Here is an 18,564-nt window from a genome sequence, read left to right on the forward strand (position 1 = left end):
TATAATTTAAAGTTGATCTATAGGCAACAGTATCAAATCAATATGCAGAGCACTATAAAAAGTTAGCTATATATGTGGTGCTCATTGTGTTCTATGCTTCTGCAAAGCTCATTATACACCTGTTGATCCTACCAGACTCCCCTGTCATAGAGATGTTGTCACCCTCACATTGGCTATGTCTGCAACGAATGGATGTGAGGGTGTGGATAATAGCTATGCCAGTGAGTTAGTACAACCTATTAGCTTGCACATACTCAGGGGCGTACCTAGAGCATTTGGCACCCAGGGCGGATCCTATATCTGGCACCCCCTCTTCACTAAACATGCCTGTATGCATTCAGCCCCCCTCACACCTGTATGCACTAAGCCCCCTTCATACCTTTACACACTCAGCCCCCCACACCTGTACACACTGAGCTGCCCCCTACACACATACACACCTGTACACACTCAGTTGCCACACACACACACACCTGTACACACTCATCTGCCCCCCTCCACAGACGCATCAGCCCCCCACACTTACACCTGTACACACTCAGCTGCCCCCCCCCCCCACTTGTGCATGCTCAGCTTCCCCCTCCACACACAAACAAACCTGTACACACTAAGCTGCCCTCCCCCCACACACATACGCCCCCCTGTACACACTCAGCTGCCCCGCCCCCACCTGTACACAAACAGCCTCCTCTCTTCACTTGCACTTACAGCCCCCACTTGTAAGGTGGTCTTCCTAGTCCCAGTTACTGTTTCTACATGTCTTTGTGAGACACGAGAGGAGCTGCAATCCAAAATATAGTACTGGCAGTACACACGAGGGGCGCAAATGGAGGAATCAGCCAGAGGTGGCTGTAAAGAGCCTGATTGTAAGCTGAATAACACAGATCAGCAACTGTTGACTCGCACAAATATAGAAAGCCAGTGCAGCTACAGAGCAGGTTGGGTGCAGGCAGATAGCAGATGGGTCACAGGCAGGCCGGGTCAAACAGGAACGAATGCTATGGATCAGGTCTCACAGGTATAATGCTGTAGAGCAGACAGCAGAGACCATTGGCAAGAGGCTAGTTTAAATAGGCTGTTTGGCGCCAACACGGACGTGCGCACGCGCACCCGCGTACGAACGCATGCGCGTACGTACAATCGCGCGCACCCGCGACGAAGCCCGCAATCGTAAACCAGAAGACCTGGAGGTCAATCTCTTCATGCGATTTTCATGACATTGCCCCCTCCCAAGGGGCAGCCTCCGGGTGCCCTTTCGTGCAAATTTAAAGGATTGAATCAAGTTTTTTGCATGAATGTTGTCCTCGGGCTCCCAGGAGTTCTCTTCGGGACCATATTCTTTCCATTTGATTAAGAACTGGTTCTGGTTTCCTCTTCTTCTAAAATTTAGGATGGCTTCTAGTTCGAATTCTTCTTCACCATCAACCAAGATCGGATCAGGAGGAGTGGTATTTCGGTTAGGAAATGGATTGGGAGTGAAAGGTTTCAATAAGGACACATGAAATACCGGATGGACGTTTAGTGAGTCTGGAAGTTCTAGTTCGAAAGCAACTTCGTTAATCTTCCTTTTGACTGAAAAAGGTCCTAAAAATTTGGGACCTAGTTTCCTTGAAGGGCACGCCATCTTCAAGTTTACCGTGGATAGCCACACCAAATCACCGGGTACCAGTACTAACTCTTCTTGTCTCTTCTTGTCAAAGGTTGTCTTGTTGTGCTCTTGAGTCCTAGTCATTGTTTCTTGCAGAAGTTTGTTGTTGGTTGAGAAAAAGTTCATCTTTTCCTGGACTGCTGGTACTGAGCATTCAGGAAGGGAGTTGGGTAGAAATGAAGGGTGGAAGCCATAATTGGCGAAAAAGGGTGTCTGTTTGGTGGCGGAATGGAGAGAATTATTATACGCGAACTCAGCTACTGGAAACGGGGAGATCCAATCGTCTTGTGCAAAAGAGGAAAAACAGCGTAAATATTGTTCGAGAGTTTGGTTCGTCCTCTCAGTCTGCCCATTGGACTGAGGATGATAGGCGGATGAGAAAGACAGTTCAATATTTAAGGCCTTGCAGAGGGACTTCCAGAATCGAGAGGTGAACTGGACCCCCCGATCCGAAACTATATTGGCTGGTACCCCTTGGAACCTAATGATTTCCTTGATGAACACTTGTGCAGTTTCAGAGGCTGAGGGGGTACCCTTCATGGGAATAAAATGTGCCATCTTTGACAGACGATCAACCACCACAAAGATAGTGGTATGATCGTGTGCCAGAGCCAATTCAACAATGAAGTCTAGAGACAGCATTTTCCATGGCCTGTCCGGAACAGACAACGGTTTAAGGAGGCCCCAGGCCTTAGTTTTACAGTTCTTACTTCTAATGCACGTAGTGCAGGTGTTCACGTATTTCTTGCATTTCTTGTATTTCTTGCAATCCTCCCGTAACTGAGGCCACCAAAAAGTATGCTGTACCAAATCAATGGTTCTAGTGATACCAAAATGTCCGGCGAGTGCGTGGTCGTGACACAGCTCTAGGATAGATACCCGCAGAGTTTCGGGGATGTAGATCTTGTCTTTATACCACAGTAACACACCTCTGGTTTGTAGTTCTGGTTCTGAAAAAGGTCTTTGTCCCATGGAGGCTTGTCTAAGTCGGGAGAGAAGATCTTCCTGAAGCAGAAGGAAATTCCCAGGAGCGAGAATGGTATCTGGAGGAGAAATTTCCTGGGAACATCCGTGACAAGGCATCTGGTTTTATATTCTTAGACCCTGGGCGATAAGTCACATGAAAAGAGAACCGGGAGAAGAAGAGTGCCCACCTGGCTTGTCTTGGTTTTAGTCTTTTTGCAGATCTTAAGTACTCCAGATTTTTGTGATCGGTAAATATTAAAATTGGATGAGAAGCTCCTTCTAACAAATAGCGCCATTCTTCTAATGCAGATTTAATCGCTAACAGCTCCCGGTCTCCAACATCGTAATTTTTCTCGGCTGCTGATAGTTTACGTGAAAAGAAAGCCACAGGATGGAGCAGGGCCCTAGTTCCTTATCTTTGGGATAATATAGCTCCTACGGCGATTTCGGATGCATCCACTTCTAAAACAAATGGCAGGGAGGAATCTGGATGTCTTAAAATAGGAGTGGAGGTGAAAAGTCCCTTGAGAGTCTCGAATGCTTCTTGAGCTTCAGAGGTCCAATGAAAACGGGTTCCTTGTCTAGTTAGTTGTGTGATGGGTGGGACAATAGCCGAGAAACCCTTAATAAATTTGCGATAGAAGTTGGCGAATCCAATAAAACGTTGGATTCCTTTCCTGTCTACAGGAGTTGGCCAGTCCAAAATCGCAGCGATCTTCTGGGGGTCCATTTTTATACCCTTACTAGAAATGATCAACCCCAAGAATGGTACACTTTCCTGTTCGAACAAACACTTGTCTGCTTTTGCATATAGTCCGTGTTGGCGGAGCCGACCCAACACGCTTTTGACGTGCTTGCGATGGGCTTCAAGGGAGGAAGAAAAAATTAAAATATCATCTAAGTAAACGACAGTGAATAAGTCCAGAAAGTCCCGGAGCACGTCATTTATAAAGTATTGGAAGGTGGCGGGGGCATTACACAAACCGAAGGGCATCACCAAATACTCAGTGTCCGAATCGGGTACGGAAAGCGGTCTTCCACTCATCTCTGGCCTTGATACGGATCAAGTTGTAAGCCCCACGGAGATCGAGTTTAGTGAAAACAGTAGCAGTTCCCAGTCTTTGGAATAACTCTGGAAATAGAGGGAGAGGGTACCGGTTCTTTATAGTGATGTTGTTTAATTCACGGTAGTCCACGCAGGGTCGGAGAGTGTGGTCCTTCTTCTCAACAAAAAGAATACCCGCACCTGCTGGGGACGTAGACGGGCGAATGAACCCCTTCTTTAAATTTTCTTCGAGGTATTCTTTGAATTTCTCCTGCTCTACCTCTGTTAAGGGGAAAACCCTTCCAAACTGAATTTTGGCTCCAGGAAGTAACTCAATGGGGCAGTCATAAGCTCGGTGGGGCGGGAGCACCTCTGCCTTTTGTTTACTGAACACGTCTAGGAATTCATGGTAAACTTCGGGAATGGCCTGACGTAAATCGATCTCTGAGTCAATAGATAATAAGGTTGCTAGTCTCAGGAAACCGGAGGAACCACAGAACTTCTGGCAATAAGGTGAAGAAAAAGTAATTTCTCCTGTAGCCCAATTTATGGTTGGATTGTGGGCCTGTAGCCAGGGCATCCCAAGTATCACAGGAAAAAGTGGAGAGGTGATAATGTCCATCCAGAGAAGTTCTCAATGCGAATCAGAGATAACACTAGATAGAGGTGCAGTTTCTTGAGTTACAGGACCAGATTTAATAGCGGAGCCATCGGCCAAATGGATAGAGTCCACGGGTCTTAGGTAGGAGAGGAATCTGATGTTGGGCAGCAAAGGATGAATCCATAAAACAGCTCTATGCCCTGGAATCAATAATGGCGGGCGTCTGTAAAGTCTTTCCTGGGAACTGAAAGGAGACAGAAATGATAAGGTGAGATGAAAACTTTATTGAAGAGTCTGGGAGATCAGGAGGCATAGATGGACACTTACGGAGCTTAACCACTTGCCGACCGCCGCACGACGATATACGTCGGCAGAATGGCACGGGCAGGCATATGGGCGTATATATAAGTCCCTGCCTGCCCGCGGGTGGGGGGCCCGATCGGGCCCCCCCCCGGTGCCTGCGGCGGTCGGCATTCCTTCGAGAGCGATCCGGGATGAGGGGGCGGCCATTCATTCATGGCCACCCCCTCGCGATCGCTCTCGACGAATGGAAATCCCCCGTGACATCACTTCCTCTCCTGTAATGTAAACACAGGAGAGGAAGTGATGTATTCTCTCCTCCGTGTCGGTATTTTTCGTTCCGACACGGAGGAGAGCGGATCGGTGAGTTGCACCAACACTCTACACACACAGTAGAACATGCCAGGCACACTCACACCCCCCCTTTACCCCCCGATCACCCCCCCCAATTACCCCTGCCCCCCAGTCACAGTGACACCAATGTCATTTTATTTTTTTTATTTTATTTTTTTTGCATTGGTGTCATTTGTGACTATAATAACTGTTAGGGCAGTTAGGGTTAGCCCCCTTTAGTTCTAATGTACCCCCCTAACCCCCCCAATAAAGGTTTAACCCCGTGATCACCCCCCGTCGCCAGTGTCACTAAGGCTGGGTTCACATTGCAGCGGTTTATGAGAACGAATGTGATTCGCACCGCACTGCAGTGCAAATCACATCCGATCTCTGTGCGATTCGAGTTCAGCCATTCGCCGCACCCGCCGCACCCGCCACACCCGCCGCAAATTCGCACGGGACCCTTTTTTTGGCCCGCAGCAGAATCGGATCGCATGGGTGTTCACACCATGCGATCCGAGTTTGCAGATCGCACTGCGATATGCGAACTGATCTGGGGGTGTCAGTAACATTTCACTGACACTCCCAGCAGTTCGCATAGGGCAGTGTGAACTGCCGCCGGGAGGCATGCGATGCGGGAACCCGCCGCGGATTCGCGGCGTTTCCGCATCGCTCCAGTGTGAACCCAGCCTAATAAGCGATCATTTTTCTGATCGCCGTATTAGTGTCACAGGTGACGCTAGTTAGGCAGGTAGGTATTTAGGTTCGCCGCAGCTTTTTATAGCGCCAGGGACCCCCATATACTACCGCATAAAGCCCCCTGATTGCCCCCTAGTTAACCCTTTCACCTGTGATCACCATATAACTGTTACAGGTGACGCTGGTTGGTTAGTTATTTTTTTATAGTTTCAGGGCACCCGCCATTTATTACCTAGTCTCACTAGTGTACCCCTAAATTTAGGGGTGTCTACTTTCCAAAATGGGGTCATTTGGGGGGGGTTTGTGCCATCTTGGCATTTTATGGCCTTCAAAACTGTAATGCCCTTAGAAAGCCTGAAGGCGGTGCTTGGTTTTCGGGGCCCCGTACGCGGCTAGGCTCCCAAAAAGTCCCACATATGTGGTATCCCCGTACTCAGGAGAAGCAGCAGAATTTATTTTGGGGTGTCATTTCACATATGCCCATGGCATGTGTGAGCAATATATCATTTAGTGACAACTTTGTGAAAAAAAAAAAAAAAAAGTTTGTAATTTTCCCGCAACTTGTGGCAAAATATAAAATATTCCATGGACTCAACATGCCTCTCAGCAAATAGCTTGGGGTGTCTACTTTCTAAAATGGGGTCATTTGTGGGGGTTTTGTGCCATCTTGGCATTTTATGGCCTTCAAAACTGTAATAGGTAGTGAGAAGTGAACTCAAAAATTTACGCCCTTAGAAAGCCTGAAGGCGGTGCTTGGTTTTCGGGGCCCCGTACGCGGCTAGGCTCCCAAAAAGTCCCACATATGTGGTATCCCCGTACTCAGGAGAAGCAGCAGAATTTATTTTGGGGTGTCATTTCACATACGCCCATAGCATGTGTGAGCAATATATCATTTAGTGACAACTTTGTGTAAAAAAAAAAAAAAAAAATTTTTTTTGTCATTATTCAATCGCTTGAGGCAAAAAAATAAAATATTCAATGGGCTCAACATGCCTCTTATCAATTTCCTTAGGGGGTCTACTTTCCAAAATGGGGTCATTTGGGGGGGTTTTGTACTGCCCTGCCATTTTAGCACCTCAAGAAATGAGATAGGCAGTCGTAAACTAAAAGCTGCGTAAATTCCAGAAAACGTACCTTAGTTTGTAGATGTGACAACTTTTGCGCAAACCAATAAATATACAATTATTGACTTTTTTTTTACCAAAGACATGTGGCTGAATACATTTTGGCCTAAATGTATGACTAAAATTGAGTTTATTGGATTTTTCTAATAACAAAAAGTAGAAAATATCATTTTTTTTCAAAATTTGCGGTCTTTTTACGTTTATATCGCAAAAAATAAAAATCGCAGAGGCAATCAAATACCATCAAAAGAAAGCTCTATTTGTGGGAAGAAAAGGACGCAAATTTTGTTTGGGTACAACATTGCATGACCGCGCAATTACCAGTTAAAGCAGCCCAGTGCCAAAGTGTAAAAAGACCTCTGGTCATTTACCAGCAAAATGGTCCGATCTGAAAGTGGTTAATAGGACAGTTCCTGACGTAATGTCCAGATTCCCCGCAATAGAGACATAGATTGTTATTCCGCAAACGTTGATGTTCTTCGGGGGTAAGAGATGGTCGCAAGACCCCAAGTTGCATAGGCTCAGGTGTGTCAGATGTGGCCCCGGGTCGGGCGGCAGGTGCTGGATGTAAATGGCTTGGGGCCTTTGGAAGCATCCAGGTTGGGCGAGAGAAACCTGTGGCCCTCTCGGCTCTCCTCTCTCAGACGACGATCGATCTGTATCGCCAAGTTAATTAGTGCGTTTAAGGTCTGTGGAACACTGACTCTAGCAAGCTCATCTTTCAAAGAATCAGAGAGTCCTATGCGGAACTGATGACGAAGGGCAGCATCATTCCAGTTCGTATCCGTGCCCCATCGCCTGAACTCGGCCACATAATCTTCCACCGCCCTTCGTCCCTGCTGGAGGGTCCGCAAGGCGGTTTCTGCAGTCACTGAAAGTTGGGGATCTTCGTATAATTGAGCCATTGCGTCAAAAAAGGTAGTAAGATTAGCCAACGCTGCGTCCTTCTGTTCTAACAGGCGGTGGGCCCAGGTCTGGGGGTCTCCAGAGAGTAAAGATACCACAAAACCCACCTTGGTAGCCTCCAGAGAAAAGGTCCGTGGTTGGAGGGCGAAATATAATTTGCAGGAGTTGCGGAAGGCCCTGAAGCCACTACGATTCCCAGAAAATCGCTCGGGTGTTGGAACTTTAGGTTCTGGTGGTAACATCACAACTGTAGGTGCTGGTCCAGCTTCAGCTGAAGAAACTGATGGTTGAGGGGCCCCCAAGGATCCAGAGGGTTGGAAAGAGCAATCACCCATTCTTCCAGCCATGTGTAGCCTTGCTAGAGGCCCTTAACTGCCTCAAGGTCCTGCCAGGTGTTGACAAAGTTCTTCCATGGCGGAGGCTCCCCACTCGGGCTCAGACATTGGCTGTCTGCTACTGTCACGTACCTTCTAGTAGCGAGCCCGGATTGGGGAAAGAAGCCTCTCTTACAACTCCCACTACCGGTTTCCTAGCAATGTAACAGGGAACACAGGAGTAAGGAGGGGTACAGGTGCCTGGCAGGATCAACAGATGAGAAGGATGGATAGGTGAAGTTCAGTGGAGCAGGTAATCACAGCGAATGGATCAGCAGGTAATTCATAGCAGATAACATGGTTCAATGGAGCAGGTAACTTGCAGCAGATGAAAAGCAGTGCAGGGAAGTAGGCAACTTGTAGCAGATGAACAGTGCAATATACACAGGTACTTGCAGCAGATGAACAGTTCAATATGAGCAGCCTACTTGCAGCAGATGACACAGTTCAATATAAGCAGGTACTTGCAGCAGGTGAACAGTTCAATAAGACAAGTAACTTGTAGCAGACAAACAGTGCAATATAAGCAGGTACTTGCAGCAGGTGAACAGTTCAATACAAGCAGGTTACTTGCAGCAGATGACACAGTTCAATATAAGCAGGTTCACCTTTAGCAGACGGATGGTCAAAGCAAGCCGGGTCAGATATCAGACTGGAAGCAAAGTACAAGGGAACAGGCAGAAGAATCGTCACAACAAGCCAGGGTCGGGTGCAGGCAGATAGCAGATGGGTCACAGCCAGGCCGGGTCAAACAGGAACGAATGCTACGGATCAGGTCTCACAGGTATAACGCTGTAGAGCAGACAGCAGAGACCATTAGCAAGAGGCTAGTTTAAATAGGTCGTTTGGCGCCAACGCGGACACGCGCACGTACGAACGCATGCGCGTACGTACGATCGTGCGCACCCGCGACGAAGCCTGCGATCATAAACCAGAAGACCTGGAGGTCAGTCTCTTCATGCAATTTTCATGACACTCGTCCACTCCTTAAGTCTCTGACGGAGATATTCCCCACTCTTAGACACCAGCAGAGCATAATAACTAATAACATCCAAATTAATTTCAGCTGAAGTAAACAGAACTGAGATGGTTCCTCTGTGAAGCCACTTCTGGTCAGGAATGGCCTTGGTATACTGTCAAGTATCAGGTGTGACCAGAGCTGTGTGGACAGTAACAGAGGAACAAACACAGGTAAGGTTAAAATATGGTCATGGTATTCAATTGAAACTACAAGCCGACAGCCGCAAAGGTAGTAGTAGTTTCCCATTGACAGAGAACTGTGAATGAATGAGGCTGCAGCTGCTAGAACATGTTACATATTGCACCCTAAATATGGGCTGAACATGTAACATGTTCCGAAAGGTGAACATAGCCTTTAAAAAGCTAGCAAAGAGGCTGAAATGTCTGTGGTGTCCGTTTATGTAACAGTGATTAATCATCACTGCAGAGATCGCAACATGGTTCACATGAGTGTGCCGGTATATTACCCTGTGTAGATCGCTTCTCTTCATGTGAAGAGAAGAGATCTACAAACGTTCAGAACGCTCTCGCTGTGAATGCGAGGCTGAAGTCTCGGGAGAAATCCCGAGACTACGGTTAAAGAAGAACAAAGTGAAAGTAAAGCATCAAGCACAACACTCATTCATAAAATAAAAAAAATAAACTTTAAAGTCCAGCACACACAAATATACACCCCCCTTTATTATAAAACGTAACTAATATTAACATTTTACATAATAATTACACATGTGCTTTTATTCCCATGAACAGTGTATATATCAAATGGTTGATCCTGTATCTGTCAAGCATCTGTACACTGTTAATGACATTTTAAATTCAATTGTAAGATAAATTAATAATAAAAATAAAAATATGTAAATACAAATAATGGCTAAAAAATTAAAGAATAAATTAAAAAAGTGAAATGAGATTCCCCTCTATAATATAATTGACCTGTCCATGGGTTCAAACCATCTGTTTGGGTGCCAAATACATATATAAATAAATAAATAATATATATAAAATATAAAATATGATCCAAAAAATTTTTGATTTTAAATTTATTGATTTTAAAATATATATATATATATATATATATATATATATATATATATATACCTAAATTAGAACATATTGATTCAATAAATATATATCTACTGTCAATCAAAATCACCCAATAATAGAAACATGATACACTCTAGTAAAAGCTAAGTGAAAAATAATATTTTAATCATTTGAGGGGTTAGTGATTGGAGAGTAAAGAAGTTAAGAAGTATGGAGTCTTTGAAAAAAAAAAAGAACAGCAAAGTTCAGCCATGGGCAGAATTGCATTTTGGTGTCCAGGGTGGTGAGCAACTGGGACCAACTATATGGTTCCCAGTCTAGAAAACTATCCTATTCCAGGAAAGGAGACATATGGCAATCTATTGTCCAGGAGGTCAATGCCGCAGGGGAAATTGCCCGCAACGTCGATACATGCAGGCGGCGAATCAATGATATTAGACAGCAGGTCAAAAAAAAACTTGCCTATATTGCAAGGCACCAACGTGGCACTGGTGGAGGACCTCCAGCAAATATTACCTTCTCCTGTTATGAAGAGGAATTAAAGGGGTGCCTCGGGCCTGACGTTGTCAGCGGTGTGCCAGGAGAGCATGATTCTGATGTTCATAGTAAGTAATTTTTTTTTTAAATTAAATTCCAGATATTTTTTTTTCTTTGTTTTTTAATTAATTGAAACTTTTTATTCACAGTGTTAGGAGAACCATCTGCTACCACCGATGAAAATGTGGCTGAAGATTTGAATCAGGGCAATGAGACCTTGCTCCTCTTTGATGACGATGGTAAGTAGTTTTTTTCATTAATTTTTTTAACCGCTTGTCTCCCACCCACAGATCATTTACTGTGGGCCGGCGACATGAGCAGGCTGAATCACGTATAGGCACGTCATCCAGCCTGCTCCTGTTTAATAGCACATTGTGCACCCATTATGGTGTGCAGCACGCCCCTCCCATGACCACTGTGTCCACTGGACACAGCAGATTTTGGGTGCCAGTACAGGACCGCTTTGAGCAGTAGCAGTAATCACCCTATGCTGGTTTTGTTCAGCAAATACCCAGCTATAAATTGAAAGTGAACCCGGGACCACAACTGCTCACTTTGCCCCCTTTCACATCAGGCCGATTTGACATGCGATTTTTTGACATGTAAAATCGCATGACAAATTACAGCCTATTGCTGGCAGTGACACTGTCCTAATTGTTGCGATGCTGACTTTGTAGCACCGCACCGATTCCCAAAAATAGTTCCTGCACTACTTTTGGTGATTTCGTTGGTGATTTGAATAGACATCAGTGCAGCAACCCGCACAGATCTCTCTCAAATTGCCCTCAAAGTCGGACTGCAATGCGGGTTTTAAATCGTGTAAGTTCAGCTGAACCATTATGATTTCAAACCTCGTATGGATAGTGGTGGGAGACCAAGGCCCAACATGCCTCTATTTTTCCTGTTTCATGAAGATACAGAATCTTGTCACTTATGGTTTCCCATCCTCCTTTTCCTGCATGGTTCAGACAGGGAAACCTCAAACCAAGCAATATGTGCTTGGTCAGATGCTGTAAAGGGCAGGTATCTTATTCCCCCACTGCCGGGCCAATTAGAAAGCACACTGCGCTTTGTGCATGCGCAGTAGTTAACCAGCTGTGAAGCCAAAAGGCCGGGTTTCCTTTCAAGGAATGGTGGCAGCAGCACCCAGGAGTTGATCCTAAGATCGGCTTTGGGTGCCGACATTGTTGGCTCCATGGACAGGTAAGTGCCCTAATAGTATAGGTCAACAGCTACAGTATTTGTACCTGAACAACATAGGAAAAGTCAAAGATAACCGGGCGCAGTGTCGCCTCCTCCCACCTGATTTAAACCTCTAATTGCCGTACTACCATGTTGCAATTGCATGCATTACACGGCACTTATGGGTTTAAATCTGGCGGAGAGGAGGCAACATATCACCTCTTCATTGCCTGTCAAACACACTTTGATTGCTTTTCAGAGGAGTAGCAGTGCCTGCTGCACTTGTGAATGGGCCCTTAGTTGCATTCGGCAGTGGCACCCTTAAGGGTTGTTTACACAATGTTTGTGGGTGGTAAAACCCTGCAGTTGAGTCATGGTTTTATCACCCCCAATCTCTACCCCCTTTAGCTGCTGAGGCAGCATGAAAAGGTGTACAAATAGTGCAGCTCCTGTAACTTTGGTTGGTTGCTACTGCCTGCCCATCGCAACCCATTCCAGTAAATGGGGCCACTCTGCAAGCGCCTCGCAACTGCATGCTTCTGCAGGGTGCAAGGGGTTAAAGCATGTGCTGACAAAGCAACACCATGCTGCCTTCTTTAACACCTTGTTTGTTGTACTGCAAAAGGTTGAAGGGCACTTGCAGAGTGGCCTCATTCACTTGAATGGGTCATGCTTGGCAGGTGCTACACCCACCAACTATGGCAGCCTGTACTATTATGCCCAGTGTATTGCTTTACACTGAACTAAAGATCACCTATTTCCTTCTGCTATCACCACTCTGGAGACTGCTAGCTGGGATAAGAGGTGGAGTGCAGTTGGTATCACTTTTCAGTAGGGGTGCAACGGATCGTCACGATCCTTGATCCAAATGGATCAGGAAAGGACACGGCTACAGCTTGATTTACAGCAGCAGGATTCAATGGTTCCCACTGCTGTCTCTCAGCCTGCTGAACCTGCTTCCTGCTGAAGGCTGGCTGAGAGGGCTGTTATCTTTAGCCTGGTACAGTTTTCCACATTCAACCCAGTGGATTGAGCCCAAAAAGCTGTCAGTTCTCTACGGGAGCCACTGTGCTAAGGAACAAAACGTTATGACAGCGATCTCATCTGCTGAGCTGTTCCGTAATGTGGCTCCCTTGGGGCGGGGGGGATAGTGTTACATGGCATTAATCGATATTGTCTATGTATATATGTATGTATTATCTATGTACTATGTATATATATATATATATATATATATATATATATATATATATATATATATATATATATATATATATATATATATATATATATATATAATGTATCTTTGTCCCACAGATGGCCCCATACATAGGGAGTTATTGTCCACATCTTTTAGAGGTGCCTTATTATAAATATTATAATAAAGTGATTTATATTCTGATTATTGTGAACCTAATTATATTTTCTCTGATTGTTGTGTTTTACAGATAACACGCAAATCACTTTTCAAACGGAAAATGAGGAGAATTGTGGTAGCATCAATGGTAAGTAAAAAATGCCGTCATGAAGATGAATGCTAATCTATGTCAAAAATACCATAGCTGTGCTACAATATGAAGATGTTTAAGTGGTTTTAAAGCATATACAATTTTTACTTTAAAGTGCAGTTCCACTCAAAAGTGGAAATTCCGTCTATCTGTCTACCCCCCTGGTGCCACATTTGACACCTTTCAGGGGGAGGTGGAGCAGGTACGTGTTTTTGACAGGTACCGTTTCCCACTTTTGGGAGACAGGGCCGCCCCTCTCCTCCTGCCTTCACCACCGGACCAATCTGAAAGCACAGTGCTCATGAGCAATAGGGGACCGGCTGTGAAGCCTAAAGGCTTCGCTGCCAGGTTCCCTTAACAGGAATGGTGACAGCTGCACCTGAGAGATGATCCGAAGATTGGCTGCGGTGCCGACATCGCGGGCTCCCTGTACAGGTAAGTATCCATATATTAAAAGTCAAAAGCTGCAGTATTTGTTGCCGCTGACTTTTTCATTTTTCATGGGGAGGCTGGACCTCCTCTTGAGTACATTCCTTGCATTCAGGTAAAACATGTTTAGACATCGTCATCCCAACTCACCTGTCCCCTTTTACTTACCTGAGCCATCATTCAATACTGCGCTGTGCACGTCTGCAGGTCTTGTCTCCCCTCACCTCTGGGACACGATGGCTATGCTGGGGCACTGGGAGCCAATGAAGTTGGGGGCAAAATCTACTGTCTGTGTAATAGATGTAGCAGCAGGGCTTGGGAGCAAGCACTCAGAAGTGAACTCATGGGAAGCGGCTTTCTGTGGGGGCACAGACAGGAGGGGCCAGGAGCACCAGTGGGGGGTGTGTTGAATAAGAATAGGAAGTTCACGTCCGCTCTGTGCAGTTCCATTGTACAGTGCAGGGAAGTAGAGAGATTCTTGTTATTTAAAAAAAAAAAGTCACCTTTATAATCTATTTTAGTTGATTGTATTTTCTTCTCTTTTTTTGTTCCTGTTGAAATTCAACATTCAGATGAAACTCAAGCTGGGCCGTCCAATATGGGTAACTATATCTTAGATTAATTACAAGCATTACAACTGTATAATTTTCTGATGATTATTTAAAAAAATTTTTTTTTTTTTTCAGAACCACCTGTTGTTTGTGACGAACAGCAAGGAGCTATAATATATATATAATGGAAGAGGAATTACCAACTAGTAAATCTAAAAACCCTTATAATACCGATATTAAATCTAATTATTTATTGTTGAATAATATGTATCATAATTTTATTTTTATTGTGTTTCAGATAATGAGGAGGGTAGGCACCAGGCATCAATTCCAGCACCAGGTCCCATACGGGTCCCAAGAGGGAGAAGGAGAAGGGAGATCTTGGCCCAAAGACAAGAAGAAGCCAATAGTGCATCGATGCTGTTGGCTAATACCCTTAACTCCATGAGTGGAAATTTAAGAGAGAGACAGCAGCAGCATGATCAGGCCCTGGAAGAACAGCGAAGTTTTCGCAATTCTCTGATAACTGAACTAAGAAGACACAATGATCTTGCTGAATCTCAGCAAGCCATTTTAAAAGAAATGGTAGAGGAACAAAAAAAAATGTCATCTGCCCTTTTCTATCTTGTGGGGTAAATTTCTCAGCAGCTGCCCACTACTGACCAATCACAAAATACCTAAATCATATTTCAAGTTTGTTTGTTTTTTGTCTGTTTTTGAAATTTCCACTATTAAGTTAAAAAATGTGCATTTTTGTTTAAAAAATTGTTTTATTTTATTTACTATTACAATTATTTGAAGGTAATAATTTTTGTCTTTTTTTTTTAAAATCATCAAAATAACATTTATTTGAATTTTATAGACATCACAAATTGTTTTTAGTTTAAAGACAGCAGCATACATTTTGTGTAATTCTGCTGGGATGCCATCGGGCCCAGGGGTCTTGCCAGGCTGAAGAGTCTTTAACAACAGTAATATTTCCTCTGCCGGGATTAGTCCATCAACTTTATTCTGAGGTATCGGGTAAGTTGTGCCAGGGGGTCCAGAAACATATTTCTAAGCAGCTAGTGCTAACAATTAGGGTTCAAAAACAGTACAACGTGTACGTAAAAGCAACTCCGGGATTTTGCGAAAATCGATGCAACTGCTCCGAAGCTTAGTGAGGGGAGCAATGGGCATCAGCCAGGAAAGCCCTGTAGGTGCAGGCAGTAAAGGGTCCTCCTCCTTGCTGTGGCTGATGTGCCTGGGTTCTGAGGTTGCCATCTTCCTCAACTGCTCTGCATCTGTAAATTAAACATCATATTAACATTAATGGAAAATATTTTATTATAAAAATGACATATGTACTCTTCTGCCTATTGAAACCTCCTTTAGATATATCATCTGTTCCCCACAAGCTCCATGGTCAAGAAATTAATATTTACATCACAATTCATTGCTTATTAATTGTCAACTGAAGAGGCTAATCCAGCCGGTGATCTAGCCTCTGGATGGACGCAAAATATATATTTTTGGGATCCATATAGAGGCTATAGAGCAGGGGTGTCCAAAATAGTTTTAAAATAGGTCCAGATATAATAAAGTGAACATGTGCGAGGGCCAACCATTTTGCCTGAAATTCTTTGAACCATTTCGTAAGTGTGTTCGTACAAGCACTAATACACTGCCCAACAAGAATTCTGTTTCTTTTATGGTTGTGTGTGGTGCAGAGATGAACTTGGGCGTGCTTTTTTGATATATATCTTTTAAGGCTTCCACCGAATCCACAAGCAACACTCAGGACGAAGGATGAGCTTGGGCATGTTATCTGGATATACTGAAGCGTATTAAAACATGTACCTTCACTTTAAGAGGGAAGTTTGAGAAATGATAACTTAATTTTTAAAGAAAGAAGTGTTTGGCAAAATAAGGGTTAGTGCCTATCAATGCAGTCTAATCAGTGCTCATCTGCAGCCTCACCATTGACATAAATTCAGCCTCAACATTCCCATGAATGTAGGCTTACCATTGGCATTAGTGCAGCCTGATCAATTCCCATCTGTGGCCTCAGAGGGGACAGGGAGGTGGCGGGACAAGCACTGACAAATTACATACAAGAGAATCCCCTGGTTACTAGGAGTCCTCTCTAATACAAAGTCCCGCCTTCTATTATAGACAGGACAGTCAATTATGGCAGCCCAGGAGACAAGACTTCCTAATACAGACGGTTCATTATCCTGTAGGTAATCTGGGGGCACTCGTCCTACCCTCTCCCTGCCCCCTCCAAGGCAGTGAGGATAAATATGGGGGAGGATATGGGGGAGGATATGGGGGCCTAAAAAGATATATATATCAAAATTACAAGGGGGCCTATGAAAACAAAAGTTTACAATAAAAAAAAAGGATAATCAGAATCACATTGGTGGATGCATCATTGGTCCAATGAGGCATCTGTCCCCTGACACTTAAAAGAATGAGAACTGAGTGAGCAAAGACTGTTGATCTTACAGTTCTCACTCTTGTGTGTGCAGAGAGTGGTGACTGTCAGTTATCAGCTCTTTGCTCTGCCCCTCGAGCTCTCACTTGAGCACCAAGCAGTGGATTGGTCATGAGAAGCTGGTTCAGTCTCTTACTGAGAATAAGCCAGCTGTTGCTACTGAATCTTTGTGGATTCCGACAAAGAAGTTGGGATAACGCCAAAGTATGGAATGACACAGTGACTATGGCATGTTGTCAAGTGAATGCGGGTCATAGGAGTGCAGACTAAAGTTCACTACTAAAATGTAATATTAACCTGCTATGTGTGATTTTGCACATATCAGCCATGATACTCCTCTTGTGGGGTACCCCACTTGCACTTCTGGGCCCTCCCCCCCACTAAGTGCACCTATAGCTAATCAATTGCTATGGGGTCACCCATGTGTGCTTGCTCCCAAGCCACCTCTGTGTGTCCATAGACACACAGAGAACGGCTAAGCCCTGCCTCTTCTACATCCTCAAGTAAAAAATGAAAAAGAAATAATTATAAATATTAGACTTACATATAAAATGGCAGGTGTCCACTTGAACAGGATAGGATCACAAACATTAAACTAATTAGTCGTCCTTCTTTGTAGATCCTAGAAGACATAACATCAAATTATGCTTAAAAAAACAGAGCACATTACAACAACATATACATTTAGATGTAAATTATTACATAATTACCATGAAATGGTTCTGAATAAGTCTGACGGACACGATTCCCTAGGTCTGAGGAATCTTCAGAGGCAGCCGGGAGTGCCGGTATTTCTGGTGGCAGATCATCATTGATGTGCAAGTCTACATTGTTTGCAAGAGCAAGATTGTGTAGAATTGCACATACAATAATGATATCTGACACCAGTTCCGGAGAGTGCTGTAAAAAAAAACAGTTTTCGATAGGCATCGGAATGTGGATTTCCACATTCCAAATGTCCTCTCGATAACTGCACGGGTACGGATATGTGCACTATTATATCTAACCTCGGCCACAGTCTGGGGATTCGACAGAGGCGTCAGCAACCAAGATCGACATCCATATCCTGCGTCTCCTATAATAACAAACGAAAATATCATAAGTAATATTTAACAATTACGGTAATTAATTTAAAAAATAAAGAAAATTAAATTTGCTTACCCACCAGCCAGCCCTCTGGCATTTGTCTTCTTTCGAATCGTTAAAAGAGAGCTGACTGCCGCAGGATATGGCTGTCGTGGCAACTTCCGGGAAACCCAGATCTGATACTCATAATGCGCTGGTGGGAGTCTACCACCACTTGCACATTTAACGAGTGGTAGCTTTTCCTGTTGCAGAATTGCTCCTCCCTATTATGTGGTGGTATCAGCGGAATATGAGTACAGTCTATGGCTCCCAGACAATTTGGCATCCCTCCTTGTCGGAAAAATCCAACCTTCACCTCTTGCCACTCTTCATTGGTTCTAGGGAAATGGATGTACCTATCCATATGTCTCTTGATGGCTTTCAGAACCGGTTTCAGGAATCTAGAAAGACTGGGACGACTAATTCCAATGATCCGAGCACATGACGGCTGAAAGTTACCCGTAGCTAGATAATTTAGGACAGCCAATAGCCTGACAATGGCAGGGATTGCATGGGTTCTCCTCGTCAGGGGTTCAATTTCATCTGATATGAGGTGGTAAACCTCCATGACCCCCTGACAGTTCAGCCAAAACATGTCCTCGACATCATTGTCAGACAGCTCATCCAAGACTGCGCGTCTCTGGAACACACGAGGCTGTCTGAGCCTAACATTTCTGATCCTATCCTGTGCGATGT

At 44.4% G+C, this 18,564-nt stretch overlaps 1 protein-coding gene and 1 long non-coding RNA gene across 3 annotated transcripts; one reads left to right on the plus strand and one right to left on the minus strand.

The window, feature by feature from the left end:
- The first annotated feature begins 10,189 nt into the window (after positions 1–10,189).
- LOC143984345 (uncharacterized) lies at positions 10,190–14,949 on the plus strand. Its single transcript, XM_077484582.1, has 5 exons — positions 10,190–10,665; positions 10,747–10,836; positions 13,228–13,284; positions 14,289–14,318; positions 14,566–14,949. Coding segments are annotated over exons 1-5 (516 nt in total). The 5' UTR covers positions 10,190–10,664; the 3' UTR covers positions 14,904–14,949.
- A 124-nt stretch (positions 14,950–15,073) lies between these two features.
- Positions 15,074–17,935, minus strand: LOC143984346 (uncharacterized). Of its 2 annotated transcripts, none has more exons than XR_013274801.1 (3): positions 17,751–17,935; positions 17,288–17,365; positions 15,074–15,550 (listed from the first exon to the last, which is right to left on the minus strand). It is a non-coding gene; the product is annotated as an uncharacterized LOC143984346 (long non-coding RNA). The 2 variants fall into 2 exon arrangements; XR_013274802.1 differs by lacking the exon at positions 17,751–17,935 and adding an exon at positions 17,454–17,646.
- Positions 17,936–18,564: the final 629 nt, after the last annotated feature.

The sequence above is a fragment of the Lithobates pipiens genome, unplaced genomic scaffold (genome assembly GCF_037356315.1).
Source record: "Lithobates pipiens isolate NorthernLeopardFrog02 unplaced genomic scaffold, aLitPip1_a1.2 Scaffold_16, whole genome shotgun sequence".
NCBI lineage: Eukaryota > Metazoa > Chordata > Amphibia > Anura > Ranidae > Lithobates > Lithobates pipiens.

Excerpts from the sequence above, each read along its gene's own strand:
- LOC143984345 (XM_077484582.1), top strand. Across the intron at positions 13,285-14,288 it reads GAATTGTGGTAGCATCAATG|ATGAAACTCAAGCTGGGCCG; the intron begins GTAAGTAAAAAA and ends TTCAACATTCAG. Across the intron at positions 14,319-14,565 it reads AGCTGGGCCGTCCAATATGG|ATAATGAGGAGGGTAGGCAC; the intron begins GTAACTATATCT and ends ATTGTGTTTCAG.